The following is a 15,338-nucleotide window of genomic DNA, read 5'->3' as shown; positions in this document are numbered from 1 at the left end:
TACAGTGACAGAAACCAACTTTGGGAAAAAAATTATACTTCAAATAATTTGATTGTTTGGTTTGTCTTGCATCCATTAGAAAACACTGAGGGTTATAACCTATACTGGGACTGGCCACCAGGGTTTAGGGAGCGATTTCGGACTCCGCCATAGTATTTCGGACACAGCAACTGAAAGGGGAGCAGAAAATATACTTCTCGCACTACAAAACCACAGAACAGTGGAGAAAATAATGCACTATTAAACATTCCACCAGCAAAAGTATTTTAGGTGTATTATTTTGGACACATCTCTTATTTTATAAGCATCAGGCCTACAGTTAGTCTAGGAAAACTGGAAACAAAACCTGAAACAGAATCCCAAGTCACCATGGTGATAATTGTTTTTTACACTAATACCACATTGACTTCATAGTTATTGTTACTACTGAAAATAGTGGACTCATGCTATTTGAGGGCCAATTTTAAATTATGGTACCAAATTATTAACATATTCAAAAAACATATGATTAAAATATTATTACATGTTAGAATGCCATGATGTTACCATAGTCTCATGGCCAAATCACCATGGTAATGCCAAGCTACATCTGCTGAAACAACCATGAACTCGACACCCAATGAAAGTTTTCCTGCAGCATGTTTATATAGCATTAAGAAGGATGTGCATGAGGCACCAGAGGTTTGCATGCATTATTTGAGTTTCTGTTTGCATTTATAGAGTTTCTGCACGTATTCTGTAAGTTTCTGCAAACATGATGTGATTCTGTGCATGTATGATCGGCATCTATAACCCCGTCAAGCTCGAGTCACTGTAAGCGGAAGAGAGTGAATCACATATATCAGAAAGATCAGGACGTGGCAGAAGCTCACCGCAGTCTGCCGCATACTCCTCCCACTCGGCTGGAGAGCTGCAGCCGTGCTTGTGAAGGTCGCTGTTGAAGAAAGTCAAGGTGGAGAAATACTCGCTGGACAAAATAGCTCCGCATAAGTACAGCAGCGACAGAGCCGCCAGCACAACACCCCCGCCAGCAGGTGCCATGTTGTGAGTAATTTTATGAGCAGGTGAGGAACGGTGTAGTAGTCTGGGTAATGTAGTTATGTTAAACTAAACCCTTACTTCCGGCGTGGCGGTTGTGGTGGAAAAAAACTACATATCCCGTCAGTAGCGTTATAAGCCCCGCCTCTTATGGAGGATCAGGAAGCAGTAGGCGTGTTTTCATTCTGTCATATGGAGAATGGCACTGTTTAAATGCGTCGAGTGTAACGAAGATGCAACCGAACTGCATCGAGACTACAGCAACGGCATACTAAAACTCACCATATGTGTGAGTACATCATCATTTCAACTTTAGTCAGGTTTTATCTGGTCTGTTGAGGTTAGCATACTCACAATGTATGCCTATTGTAATGAAGGGAAGCTCGCTGCATACCAAGTACTTTTGATACTGTGATGGCATCTTCCACATAATATCGGCATTTGAAATGCATTATATGCCATTTAATGCCTTAAATAATACATAATGAAATTTTGAAATTAATGTTGTAGCTAGCATACGTTGTCATTAATATATTAATATGTAGATATGTGTTTGTAAACTAAAACAGTTTTTCCCCTTTGCAGAGTTCATGCAAGAAGCCAGTTGACAAATACATAGAATATGATCCAGTTATTATTCTGATAGATGCCACGCTATGCAAAATCCAAGCCTTTAGACATATACTCTTCAACACTGAGATCAATGTGAGTAAAACTTATTTTACACAGTTTTGGGTTGCAGTTGTTCATGTTGCATAAATAGTAGCCATTGTAAACACAGCCTCTGTTGATCTCTTTCTAGATCCACTGGAAACTGTGCGTGTTCTGTCTGCTGTGTGAGGCGTATCTGCGCTGGTCCCTCCTGCAGGGGTCCCAGCCCAGCGATGACCCCGCTGACATCATCCGTTACACCAAAGAATGGGAGTTTTACTGCATGTTTGCTCTGGCTGCACTGGGTAAATCATTGTTTTTAATTAAGTCAGACACTGACTAATTGGATGGAATTGTTGAGATGGACTAAATTAATTGTTTGGTAACAAGTTAAACAAGTTAAAGCTACACTGTGTGATATTTTCCCCCATCTAGTAGTGAATATGACCATCAGTGAATATTAGTTTCTATTCCTCTCAATTCTGATTTCGTTTTAACTCCTACGGTGGCCGATTTAGTCCAAGATTAACATGGCAACCCCCCTCTTCACATTCGACACTCCCATCGAGTGTTAAAACGCGAAAGGCGAAGCTTGAATTTACGTGTATGTCCCTCTTTGGCTAATGTACTTTCAAGATGGAGGGGCAACATGGCGACCAGCATTCAAACCCCTCACCCGTATGTATTTTCAATGGCATATTATAAACTTACGAGAATACTTTATTACTTGAAAGAAGTAAATATACATTAATGAGCACATATATTTTTTGAAAGAACTAAGTGTTTTTAGCTAAGAATATACACATTTTTTTACACAGTATAGCTTTAAGCATATTTTTGAATATATTATGAAATATTTAGGGGGTTGTAGTCTGTGTGTGGCCTAGTGTGTTCAAAATGATTTGTGATCTGTTCAAATTCAACAGTTTTTTTTTTCTTCTACAGTACATACACTACTTTTCAAAAGTTTGGGGTCAGCAGGTTTTTATTTTCTTATTTTATAAATGTAATTTTTTTGTTATGTTTCTGAAAGAAGCTCCTTAACCAAATATGAATTAATTTATGTTCTGTCATTTATGTGCAGCTTGGTTCAAAGATTGATTAGAATCGAAGAAAAAGATAAAGATGCTGAATATGATCAGCATGAAGAGATGGATTGTGTACCAAGTTTCATTTATCTAGAACAAACGGTTCAAAAGTTATAACCTTTAGAAAAATGAATTTTTGAACTGGTAGTGGCGCTATAGAGTTGGTTCTATAGACCCCAAAAGTTGGTCAGATTACTATTCATTACCAAAACTACAAAAGTGAAAATCTTCCATAATTTTCCTACTCATGGTTCATGGGGCAGCAATAGACACCCATTTGAAAAGTAAATAATAAAACTAACAATTCATATAGGGGCTTGGCCCAAAATAATATACAATAACAAAAAAAATTCAAAGCCTTCATAGTGGATTTTTAAAGGCATTTCTAATGTACGTTATGAATCATTATATATTTTCATAAATAATTGTCACCAAAGTTAAAATGCATTGTCATATTTGCAGATTTCTTGTACATCTGAAATTGGTTATTTGTCATGTGTTTTAAAGAATTATACTTTCTAAAGGTCTAACAACAAATTGACTTCGTTGAAGTTGTGGCCATTCTCCCACAATGAAAATGCATGGAGTTAACCCAGTATAGCCTATAGAGAATCACTTCTGCCGCTTGACAGAGCAAGACACATTGAAAAAATGAGCTGTATTGGGTCAGATTATCCGTACAGTATCTGTGACTGATAAACGACCCAACGGAATGATTGGCCAGAGGTGTCATTTTCTCTTCTAATACTTGCTGCTGCTCCACCAAGCCCCAAATATGTATGACATGCCAGCTTCATAAATCACCCATTTGATGAAGATGTTAATTCAGTGTTCCTGAATGGATTAAAAGTATTTATTACATACATTTACAGTTTTAAAATGATCATACAAATTGTGCTATGAAATCTATTTTTCTGAGTATGCCGTGTGCAATGCAAAGGCTGTTTGTTTATGTTAAGGCTAGAATAGAAACATGTCAAATGTTAAGTTAACGCAGTGCCATGTTTAAAGCCGCACTTGGCTACTTTTGCTCTCGGGGTCCCCCTACAGTTTGGAAAAAATAATGTCCTCAACTACTGTCGTAAGATCTGTAATCCTACAACAGGGGATGCCATCGCGCGTGCATTTGTTGACATGACAACCCTGACAGCCCTGAACTAGTGATGCGCGGCTCGTCTCATAACCTGCGGACCCCGTATGTCTATTTAATGGTCGCGGGTGCGCGGCGGGTTGTCAAAATATATACAGTGGTGCGGTGCGGGCCAAATAACTTCATAAAAGTGGCGCCGCGGGTCGGTGCAACGCTAACAGTTCCCCTGAACACTGCAAGAGGAGTTCGAGTTCTTCTGGCGTCGCGTGTGAAATGTCTTCATCCCAGGTAACGTTACAGTCAGTGGCAAATGCTTCAGCATGTCATATGAATATAATTTCATGGGTTTTATTTTTTTCAAATGCCAAATAATCACGATGCTCACGTTTACAAGCCAGCGTCATTATAGTAGTCTGTTGGTTACCGTTTTACAGAATCTATATGATACTTCAGTTCAATGTTTGAGTGGTAGCTCACTGTAACAAGCATGACAGCATCGGTCGGGCACGCCTCCTTCAGCTCACGCCGACGAGCAAACGCTGGTCACATGTTGATCCTCGTCCTGCCTTTAATCCCATCACTTTTTCGTTTCCTCTTATTGCTTTCCTCCAACAAAACCTTTTCTTTCTTATGTGTCTGTGCTGCTTCGGACATGACTATATTATCCGACGAACAAAGTTGGGCTCGCACGTCCGAATTTAAGGAAGTGTGTGTGTTGGTGGAAGTGACGTATATGCCGTAAAGCAGTCGAATTTTGTAGTTCTTTTTGTTCTCGGGTTACTACCCGAAATCCGAAGTTTAAAAGTACGATTAAAAACGATACAGACCCCATCAGGCTATGGCAGACGTGTCATTCAACCTATTGTAAGTCGATTTATCATCACAAGAGTCTTAAAAAATAAATTATGAAGGTTGAAAAGTTACCTAGTGCTGCTTTAACAAATATTTGTCAAAAGCCTAATGTCCAGATCCAGTCATTGATGAGCTGTTTGGCATCACGGGTTTAGATAAAGTTCAGTTTTCTGTTGTCTTGCATGTGGCTTTATCTGTTTTTTTTATTATTTGTCTTGTTAGTACAGGCATGCACAAATTAGTTAGTTCAGCATTTACATATTACAAAGCAAAAAGTTGACGTGTCAGTGTCACAATATTATTCAAATTACTGACTGGCAATGTTTTTTTTATTTTTTAATAGCAACCGTCTTCATCAAAAGACTGATTACCCCACAATGACAATGTGAAAGATGTTCATTTGAAATCTTTGTAAATTAAAACGGAAGGAAAAATATTTACATAAGTATTCACAGCCTTTGTCATGACACTCGAAATTGAGCTCAGGTGCATCCTGTTTCCACTGATCATCCTTGAGATGTTTCTACAACTTGATTGGAGTCCACCTGTGTTAAATTTGGTTGATTGGACATGATTTGGAAAGGCATACACCATTCTATATAAGGTCTCACAGTTAACAGTGAATGTCAGAGCATAAACCAAGCAATGAAGTGCAAGGAATTGTCTGTAGACCTCAGAGACAGGATAGTATCGAGGCACAGATCTAGGGAAGGATACAGGAACGTTTCTGCAGCATTGGCATGGCAGCCCGTCTGGAGTTTGCCAAAAGGCACCTGGAGGACTTTCAGATCATGAGAAACAAAATTATCTGGTCTTATGAAACAAAGATTCAACTCTTAGGCATGAATGGCAAGGGATATACCTGGAGGAAACCAGGCAATGCTCATCACCTGGTGGTGGCAGCATTATGCTGTGGAGACGTTTTTATCAGCAGTAACTGATAAAAACGTAACTGATAACTAGTCAAGATTGAGGGAAAGATGAAATTCAGCAATGTACAGAGACATTCTTTATGAAAAGCTTCTCCAGAACGCTCTGGACTTTAGACTGGGGTGAAGGTTCATCTTCCAACAGGACAATGACCCTAAGCACACAGCCAAAGATAACAAAATGAGTGGCTACTAGACAACTCCGTGAATGTCCTTGAGTGTCCAGCCAGAGCCCAGACTTGAACACAATTGAACATCTCTGGGAGTTTAGAAAATGGCTGTTCATGCATGCTCCGACGCTTGAGAGGTCCTCCAAAGAAGAATGGGAGAAACTGCACAAAAATAGTTGTGCCAAGCTTGCAGCATCATACTCAAAAATGCTGAAGGCTGTAATTGTGCCAAAGATACTTCAACAAAGTATTAAGCAAAGGCTGTGAATGATTATCTACAAATTATAATAAATAAAAAAAAAATAATTACATCAAATATATTTTTGTATGATGTCTTTTATTTTAACGTTGTCATTATAGGCATTGTTTGTAGAATTGAGGACAAAAAATAGGAATTGAATCCATTTTGGAATAAGGCTGTAGCAAGAAAATGTGGGAAAAAAGTGTGTGTTCTGTGAATACTTTCCCGGTGCACTTAAAGGGTTAGTTCACCCAAAAATGTAATTTCTTTCATTAATGACAAACCCCAATGTCGTTCCACACCCGTAAGACCTCTGTTCATCCTCGGAACACAGTTTAAGATATTTTAGATTTAGTCCGAGGGCTTTCTGTCTTTTGAATGTAAGTGTATGCCCACTTGCTGTCCACGTCCAGAAGGTAATGAAAACATCATCAAAGTAGTCCATATGTGACATCAGTTGCTTAGTTAGACTCTTATTGAAGCGTCGACAATACATTTTGGTCCAAAAATATGACTTTATTCAGCATTGTCTTCTCTTCCGTGTAACTCAAATAAAGAATCAAACGGTCATGAATCATGATTCAGATCACGTGTCAAACTGGCAAACTGCTGGAATCACGTGACATTGGCGATATGAATCACAAATCAATCTGCCAATTCACGACCATTTGATTCTTTATTTGAGGTTTGAAAACAAACGCGGCAGAGAAGACAATGCTGAATAAAGTTGTATTTTTTGTTATTTTTAGACCAAAATGTATTGTCGACGCTTCAAAAGAGTCTAACAAACCAACTGATGGTACATATGGACTAGGGCCGGGACTTTAACGCGTTAAGATTAATTAATTATGTGACTTTAACGCGTTAATTAATTACGCAAAAAAAATTAAAAATTAAAAAAAATTAACCACACTTATTTTTGCACCGCGGAACGTTTTTCAATGAATGAGTTTCGACGGACCGATTATACTGGAACACCAACTAGCGCTCCGGAGTCACGACAACAACAAACCATGGGTGCGTCTCAATCAGCTCCCTAGTCCACTAGTCAGGGCACTGATCAGGACATAAGTCAATGGGCTGACTCCCTGATCAGTGTCCTGAAAACTGAACTAGGGAGCTAATTGAGATGCACCACATGAGTGAACGTGAACGAAGAAGCTGATGAGACTGCTTTGCTTGGCCCCGTGGATGGGAAATTTTGTTTTAAAAAACGAAAGGATGGAAGCGTCATCAAGAGCATGGTTGTGTGCAAGCTATACAACAAGGAATTTGCGTATCACCGCAGCACATTGAGCCTCAAATATCACAAATATGCTTTTGCTAAACTTAATGGCAAACATTGCGCTGGTCTGCTGGACTGAAATAATTAACAATATTTTGTTGATTAAGCTTATGTATTCAGTCATTATTCAATGGTATACAAAAAATCCATGTGAAAAATTACTTCTCATTGTTCTCAGCTCAAATATTTATATGCAATTAAAATGCGATTAATTTCGATTAATTAATTACAAAGCCTTTAATTAATTAGATTTTTTTTTTATCGAGTCTCGGCCCTAATATGGACTACTTTGATGATGTTTTCATTACCTTCTGGACGTGGACAGCAAGTGGGCATACACTTACATTTGCCAGAAAATATGTTTTTGTCTCATGGGGATGTAAAACTACAATTCCCAGAATGCTTCGCTGCCCTGTGAGGCCATTCCCAAAGCCACCTACTGGATTACTGTGACTGAGTTGGAGAAGCCACTACAATTAAAAACTGAGCGTGTCTGTTCAATATAATGAGTGAGTCACCGCGTGAGATAATAGTCAGATAAATGAGCTGAATGAGCTCTCATAATGAGAGCTAAGGTAATCGCGACTACACTCGCGGCATACATTCACAACGCGAGTTCAATCTGGCGCGTTTCAGTTCATGTCTTTGCAAGCTTAACTTTCATAGAAATTAATTTGAGAAGTTAAAAGACTTACATTGCTCACCATAGCTCCGTTTAAATGAGTGCCTGTAGCTGCAAGCTGTGCTGTGAGTGTAATCTCCCGTCCCCCATGCGCGGGTTCAAAACATGAGGAAATGGCTCCCTCTGCTGGCTGTAGTCTTTAGCCTTTGGCCAAACATTCCTCAGATGATGCAAATATCGTCAATTTGCGTCATAAGAGGAATTTTTCCAGAAATAAAATGCATAAATCTCTTGACTCAGGGGGATATGAGGGGGGAAAGCCATATGCTAATCGCCGAAGTAACCCTTTAAGTATTGTAATATATTATAACTGGTTACAGTTATTTATTAGATCATACAATGCATTATAAGGTGCATTACAAGGCATAATTAATGCATTAAAAAGGCTTTAAGAAAAGTTTTACCTAATATTCTTATTTCTGTAATGTAAAAGATTGCATTACAGTAATGAAAATATTTTGTTTTAGGAAAAATGTGCTTAATTGTCATTAAAATAATGGTATAAAGCAGAGAATAACCCTGACAGCCTGTGCTTTGTGCGTTTCTAGAGTTGGCCGTGTTCTGCATAGGAGTTTTGGTCATCCTGGTGACGTTGCAGCTTTTCTGTGGTGGTGCTTTAGAATTCACTCCGCTGTTGAAGGCACTTCTGCTGTCCAGCTATGGCAAAGTGCTGTTAATTCCGGCTGTCATCTGGGAGCATGATTTCTCCCCGCTCTGCTTCAGCCTTATACGACTGTTTGTCCTGACCTCCAATTCACAAGCCATAAGAGGTAAAGATCAACAAACACCTATATTTTTAGAATACCTACAGGTTAAACACACAGGTTAAACCACACAGGATTGACAGCATAAGATAAACCTACACTCTCTTTCATTCACATAAACACCCAGAGGCAATGTGAAATGTACGCATAACACTCACAGAACCAAAGTAAACACTTTCTCTCTCCTGCGTGCTCTTTCCCACACACGTGCATTCACACAGAGGGTTATATTGTTTATCCTGGAGGTACAGGTCACTCCCAGCAGTTCCTGCTGTCTGCACAGATGTTTCACCAACAATGTTGTAGGGATATCAAAAGTACCAGTGTACCGGTTCCAAACTGAAGCTAAATGTTTAATAAAGAAACACGTTTTTTGTTACAGTATTTTTACAAAAGCAAAACACTAAATGTAGTCCGTTTGTGCACTACATTTTGATATTATTAAATCTGTATGATGGCTTTAAAAAATCATTAATATATGGGTGGGTGTTGGTGTTCTTTAGCAAATTTGGATACCACTAAAAGGTGCTCTGCTTGCATTAAAGGGGGGGTGAAATGCTGTTTCAGCATTCTGATCTTTTTACACTGTTAAAGACTTGGATTCCCATCCTAAACATAGACAAAGTTTCAAAAACTAATGTTGGATCTTTGATAGAGTATTTCTGTGTCAAAAATACTCCTTCCGGTTTCTCACAAGTTTCAGAGTTTTTTCGAGTATGGGTTGGCTTGACGTCGATAGAGCGGAAGGTCCTTGTATGGGCCGTACGGGCTCTTCTCCCGGTAGGGTGCGCGTGCGTGTGACTAGAGCGAGAGAGGAAATGCACGCCCATAAACACTCTCTCAGCTGCAGATCCACTCGTCCGTGAACACTTATGTCGGTTATATAGTCCGCGCCGCGCTCCACTTTATTCCTATGGGTGACATCAAGCGACTTCAACGCTTCAGCACAGCATTCCGGGAAGGCAGCGCTGCATTTGAACCGATTTGAACGCAGAAATGACGGCAAGCTTCACAACATCGCTTCAGTCACGTCACAAAGTGGATTTCCACGGTCACTGCTGTCACAGGACTTCACCAAATCATACCAAAGAAGTGTGTTTTTGATGGAGCGGTCCCAGCGATAAAGGTTCGGTCCTGCTTTGGAAGCAGGCGGTGAGTAAAACTGCTTCAAATGTCTATGCTGTTGGCTATCGTCGCGTGAGTAAACATCAGTAAACGACACGATCGTGTGCTTCGTCATTCAAATGCGCTAAGGGTTACTCCATTGTTGTTCTATGTATAACGTTTAGGGCTGTCAAAATTGCTCAAAAATGACATTCGAATATTCCCTCTAAAAAAAACACGAATATTCAAACTATTCGAACATCTAGGTGCGCATTACGTCAATAATAGGGCAAATTAATACAAAGAGACATTAACTACTTGTATAGTTTGTCTATTTAAGTTTATACATATTTGACAGCGTATTACTTACACAAATACAAGTAGATTGTTATTATAAATTATATAATTATTATATATAAATTAACTAATGGCCAAGACCGCAGAGCGCAGACCTCTCTCTCGCCCTCACTGCAGATAACAGTTTAAATGAACAAACTTTGAGTGCTGATCAAGAGTTTTGTGCAAGCAATTTAAGGTCGCGAGACTCGCGACTCTTGTCCAAAATATAGCAGGCTTCATTCAGTGATTGAAACAAATATTATTAATTTTACAGCATATTGAGCGCTCCGGGCGAGCTCTGCTGTGCTAAACATGGAGCTTTTTCCTTCACATGGTAAATATTCACAATAGTGGAAGCAGTGCATTTATCCTTTATTCATGCAATATCACTTCAGTCAGTACAGTAGCCTACATTTTAGTAATGTTTCTATTTAACATTAAATAAAATGAGGCATGGTATGCTAACTGTATCGTGCATAGCTTGCATATGACTTTATCTCGCGGCTCAACAATTTTACCTCCTACCGACCAAAATCCAACGTACTTCCAGACATGACTTTTTAGATTATGGAGTTAAAATCTCTTTCTCTGCTGCAGTCGAGTTGGGCTCTGCACTTTCTGTGCTCTGCACTTTCTTCTTTTCCTGTAAGTGTCCACATCTTCCCCGTCCACTTTCAGCAGTGACAGTGCGACTCCTGTGACCTGTCCCTGAACCCCCATGCTCGCGCTCACTCGCAAAGCACACAGCCACGCCTCTTCTACCGCAGCGGGGGATTTTTTTCCGTTTTTTTTCTTTCTTTTTTCTGAATATTAATTTTCACCTTCGAAATTCGTTTTTTAAAAACTATTTGAATATATATTCGAATTTAGAATATTCGTTCAGCCCTAATAATGTTACACTAGTCTGACGTGCAAAACCGTTTGCTTGCTACTGCTAAGGTTTAGTCGCATACAATAGTCCATAAACCGAATCATGTCCTCATAAACTGCGAGTAAACACACACAAATGTTGACAGGCCACTAAATACAGTACATACCACAGAGACGGACGTCCTGATGTTACTGTTTCTCCTGTTCATTTTATTTCAGCCTCCGAATCTGATTCTGGATCATTATCTGTATTAGCTGAATCTGATCGATAGCCATGGGTTTCTCCACGCTTGAGGACGTCACCGCTTTGTGCGCGATCGTCATTCTTTAGCTCCGCCCACACGATACGCCTCCAGGCGCTCGTTTTTTTCCGGAAAGACTCGGTACAGCCTATATTTCTTTTATAAATATAATAAAACTAAAGACTTTTCTGAGATTTGAAGGATGCAATGCTACTCTATAGATACTCAAGATTGACATGAGATTGACTGAAACTGAGTGTTTCACCCCCCCTTTAAATGTGTATTATTATTATTTTATTTTATTAGTTATCTAATAAAGTTATCTCTCTTACTTGCTTTTCTTGTCATGTGGTGCAACTACCATGCAGGGAGAAAACCATAAAAAATAAAATGACATTATTCAGAGGGAACTTTTTTTTTCATGACAAAAAATGTTTTAAACGGTGTTATTGTTAACTTAAACTATTAAAATGGTTTTCGTTTATTACATAAAGCAGGAATTAAATATATTACATAACTTCAGCAGGGTTAGTTTCCTTTTTTGGACTTTACAAACAGAGCAACATTTACTGCCATTAAAGCTTGAAAGAGCCAGGACATTTTTAATATAAATCTGATTGTATTCATCTGAAAGAAGAATGTCATATACAGCTATAATGACTTATGGGTGAGTAAATCATGGGGTAATTTTACAATTTAACTCGTGTTAAAATTAGAAATGTTGCCTTGGTAACTAACTGAAATAAGCATAGGTTGATGTAGTAAAATTATTAAATTACAAAGATTATTGGAGTGCATATTTTTTCTACTTCAAAAATGTAATCTGTTAGTAAATTTCACAAATAATTACAGTGAAATGTCTCAAATTCTAAACCATTTTCTTTCATTGTATATTAATTAATATGTGCAATCATATATTCAAGCAACAAGGAACTTTATGGTTACACCAAATAACATTTAAACCAGGGGCGGCGTTTACGTATGGCAGTTGCCATACTCTCATGGCGTTGAGACAAGCGGGGGAAATAAACTGTTAATGATGCTGGCTTTTAGATCTGTTGCAGCTTTTAATTTTTTTTTAAACAGCCTACCGCCAAGTCCTAACCAGACACGATGCAACAAGATTTTCAGCGGCTCAACCCGAGGTCAATCAATCAAAAATCATATCCAATCAGAAAAGTGTGTGGGCGGGCTCTCTGCAAGCACACTGACTGCATTCGCAACCAAATTGATAAGTACTAGCTACAATATCGAATTCCTAAATAGTACACAATTTTAGCATGATTAAAAATACATACTGAGGGACTGAAAAAAAAAAAATCATCATATTGTACACGCCTTGACGGTCTGAACTAGTTGTTTCCTCTAATTTATTATCAACATCTGAGGTGAGGTGAATCATTGTTGCTTAGTAAGGTGGTCTATAAAGGTCAAGAAAAATGATATTCAAACTCACTTGAAATTCCTTTTGACATTAAATTTAGCACATAATCTGAACTTGTCATACTTTTTATGTTGTTCCAGCCACAACACCGCATAAATAAAAACAGTGGTAGTTTGGTTTGGACACAGTGAAAGTTTATAGGGCTGTTTCAGTATTTGTAGGCCTATTGATTTTGTATTGTTGTTAAATCTGTTATGTTCTTTTAGAGTGTATTTTTGTCCACATTTTGTTTTTGTGATAATTTGTGAATGTCGTTGTATGGCCATGAGGACTGTATGGCCCTAGGTTTTTGTAAAAACGCCACCACTAATTTAAACGTATGCATTTTTTTTTTTCAAAACCATATCAAACCATAATGAATACTAATAAAAGTACATATTTCAGAATTTGGCATGTTTTAAACTTTAGATTTGTAAAAATCTATCTCCACTTTAATTATTCTCCATGTTCCAGTGATTCTGAACTGCAGTCGTCGTCTATCTCTCCTGGCGGTGTGTGGCGGCTTGCTGTTGGAGATGTGGGTTGCCCAGGCTTTAAAAACACTGCAAGTCTGTTCACAAGACTATCTGTCAAAACTCTAGAAGAACATGAAGACTTCACTCCAGGAGTCTGAAACCTCAGGATTTGACCGAATGTATCAAACAGTCCAGACTAAAAATAAATGGATGCTCTGGATTCACGACCTCCTTGCAGTCTGTGAGACCGAAAGTTTGATTTATGAAACTGTTTACCTTGTTAAATCGCAGATGTTGCTGTAGAGACATGTTTGTCATTACTTCAGAGATGTTGTTTGATCACGATGTTTTGTAGAAAGGAATTTATTGTGAAACTAAATGAGGTCATAGAGAGCAAATTGTTCATCTTTACTATGGTTACCACATGTTATGAGTTTTGCATGCATATATGTCTGGTATATGTCTAAGCTAACTCATTTTAATTGCAGTAACTAGTCTTCCCTTTACAATTCTCCTCATACACAGAAACTAGTCTGGATCTGTAGGCAGAAAGAGCCGGCCTGCAGTTTTCACCAAATCCTGTATGTTTATAAAGACTTTGAAGACACAGCTACACATTCCTGAGGTCATTTGTCAAATTCCTCAATTAGCTCTGCTGAGAGAAGACATTCACTCAGATATACTACAGATGGCTGTGGATCTGTTTGACACGATGAGTCCAAATACCGTAATGATCTGAATGTCTGTTTTATATTGGCCGGTTTATGTATTGACTTGAAAAACATGGACTTGTGTAATTTATTTCTGTTATATAAATGTGAAGTGTGGACTTTCAGTATGAACTTGTGCAACTTGTTCTGAAAAAACTCAGGGAATAAATCCTGCACTTCTTTGTGAACCCGGCGCTTAATGTTTTGTAATTGTTTAGTGTTTCTGAGGCAGTGCTGAGGGGGATTTTTAAAGGGTAAGTAAAATAAAATAAAAATTTAAGCGTGGTACTGCTTTAAAATCGGTGCCCTAAAATTGGTTTGCCACTTCTTAAAAGTTATTGAATGCTGACAAAGATACTATAAAGTAATGCAGATGAAGCAGTTTAATATGTACATCATGGAGTAAAAATTATTATTTCAATGCTGGATAGACAGACAGGCTGACTTTTTTTTCTGTCTATTTCATATTTTGTCATTTGAAGATTGTTATGAATAAACACAGGTCAGTGTTAAATGTCCACAAGTCAGAACCGGTTTTGAAATATTTTTGCTGAATGGTCACACTCTGGTATTTTGTTGTGCTACCTGTCATGTGTGCACTTCTGATTTGGCAACAGTCTGCCTGAAGAATCTCCTGTGTGTCCGCTTCACAGATCAGTATTGTTCAAGAGTAAAATGGTATGCTAAATAAATCCTGAAATTAAGTTATCCAATAAGTAGAGAATGCAAGGTTGGGCTCCACTCAAAATTCAAGTCAACTTTAAAAGATTCTTTGAATACTTTTGTTTTTCAGATCCTATCTGGGTACATTTAGCAAAAATTCAAAATAATTTTCAGTAGTGAGTGAACTTAAAATATGGCAACATTAAATGTTTGTATTTGGTGTTTTTAAGTTTTTTTTTTTGTTTTTTTTTTTTTGTCTGCATAATTCCGTTAATGGATGATGATTGGTCAACAGAATGTTCCATGCTAGAAAAACACAAATTATGTAACAGAGTCAGTCTCCCATATTACATACTTAAATTACTTTATGAATTTAAATAATTTCAAATACATTTTACATTTATTATATGAAATATATTTATATAATATATATTTAGAGGCCAACTACTAAACAACACAGGGACGTTATCCTCTAGAAAGGAAAAAATAAGAGGTATGAAACTGAATCATTTAAATAACTGGTTTTGGTTCCTCTTATGTGTAAACCACAATTCTGTGCACAAGGATATGAATCACTTAAAGGAATAATTCAGCCAAAAATGGAAACTGTGTCATCGTTTACTCAACTTCATGTTGTTCCAAACCTGTTTAAATTAATTTCTTCTGATAAACACATAAGATATTTTTGAAAAATGTTTGTACTCAGACAGTTGATTGTTGC

The 15,338-nt window shown here is 37.9% G+C and overlaps 2 protein-coding genes across 2 annotated transcripts in view; one reads left to right on the top strand and one right to left on the bottom strand.

The window, feature by feature from the left end:
* ttc13 (tetratricopeptide repeat domain 13) overlaps positions 1 to 1,061 on the bottom strand; it is a 40,343-nt gene extending 39,282 nt beyond the window's left edge. Inside the window, exon 1 of the mRNA XM_067417306.1 lies at positions 873 to 1,061. Coding sequence (XP_067273407.1) covers positions 873 to 1,041 — 169 coding nt within the window. The 5' untranslated portion in view covers positions 1,042 to 1,061. The remainder of the gene's footprint in view (positions 1 to 872) is intronic.
* A 129-nt stretch (positions 1,062 to 1,190) lies between these two features.
* arv1 (ARV1 homolog, fatty acid homeostasis modulator) lies at positions 1,191 to 14,142 on the top strand. The gene is made up of 5 exons (XM_067417304.1): positions 1,191 to 1,327; positions 1,624 to 1,743; positions 1,841 to 1,994; positions 8,575 to 8,796; positions 13,243 to 14,142. The coding sequence occupies exons 1-5, from the start codon at positions 1,238 to 1,240 to the stop codon at positions 13,368 to 13,370; spliced, it is 714 nt and encodes a 237-aa protein (XP_067273405.1). The 5' UTR covers positions 1,191 to 1,237; the 3' UTR covers positions 13,371 to 14,142.
* Positions 14,143 to 15,338: the final 1,196 nt, after the last annotated feature.

Source organism: Pseudorasbora parva, chromosome 15, assembly GCF_024679245.1.
Source record: "Pseudorasbora parva isolate DD20220531a chromosome 15, ASM2467924v1, whole genome shotgun sequence".
In the NCBI taxonomy this organism is placed as follows: Eukaryota; Metazoa; Chordata; class Actinopteri; order Cypriniformes; family Gobionidae; genus Pseudorasbora; species Pseudorasbora parva.
The sequence above is the reverse complement of the archived record's forward strand: the minus strand, read 5'-3'. Positions and strand labels throughout refer to the sequence as shown.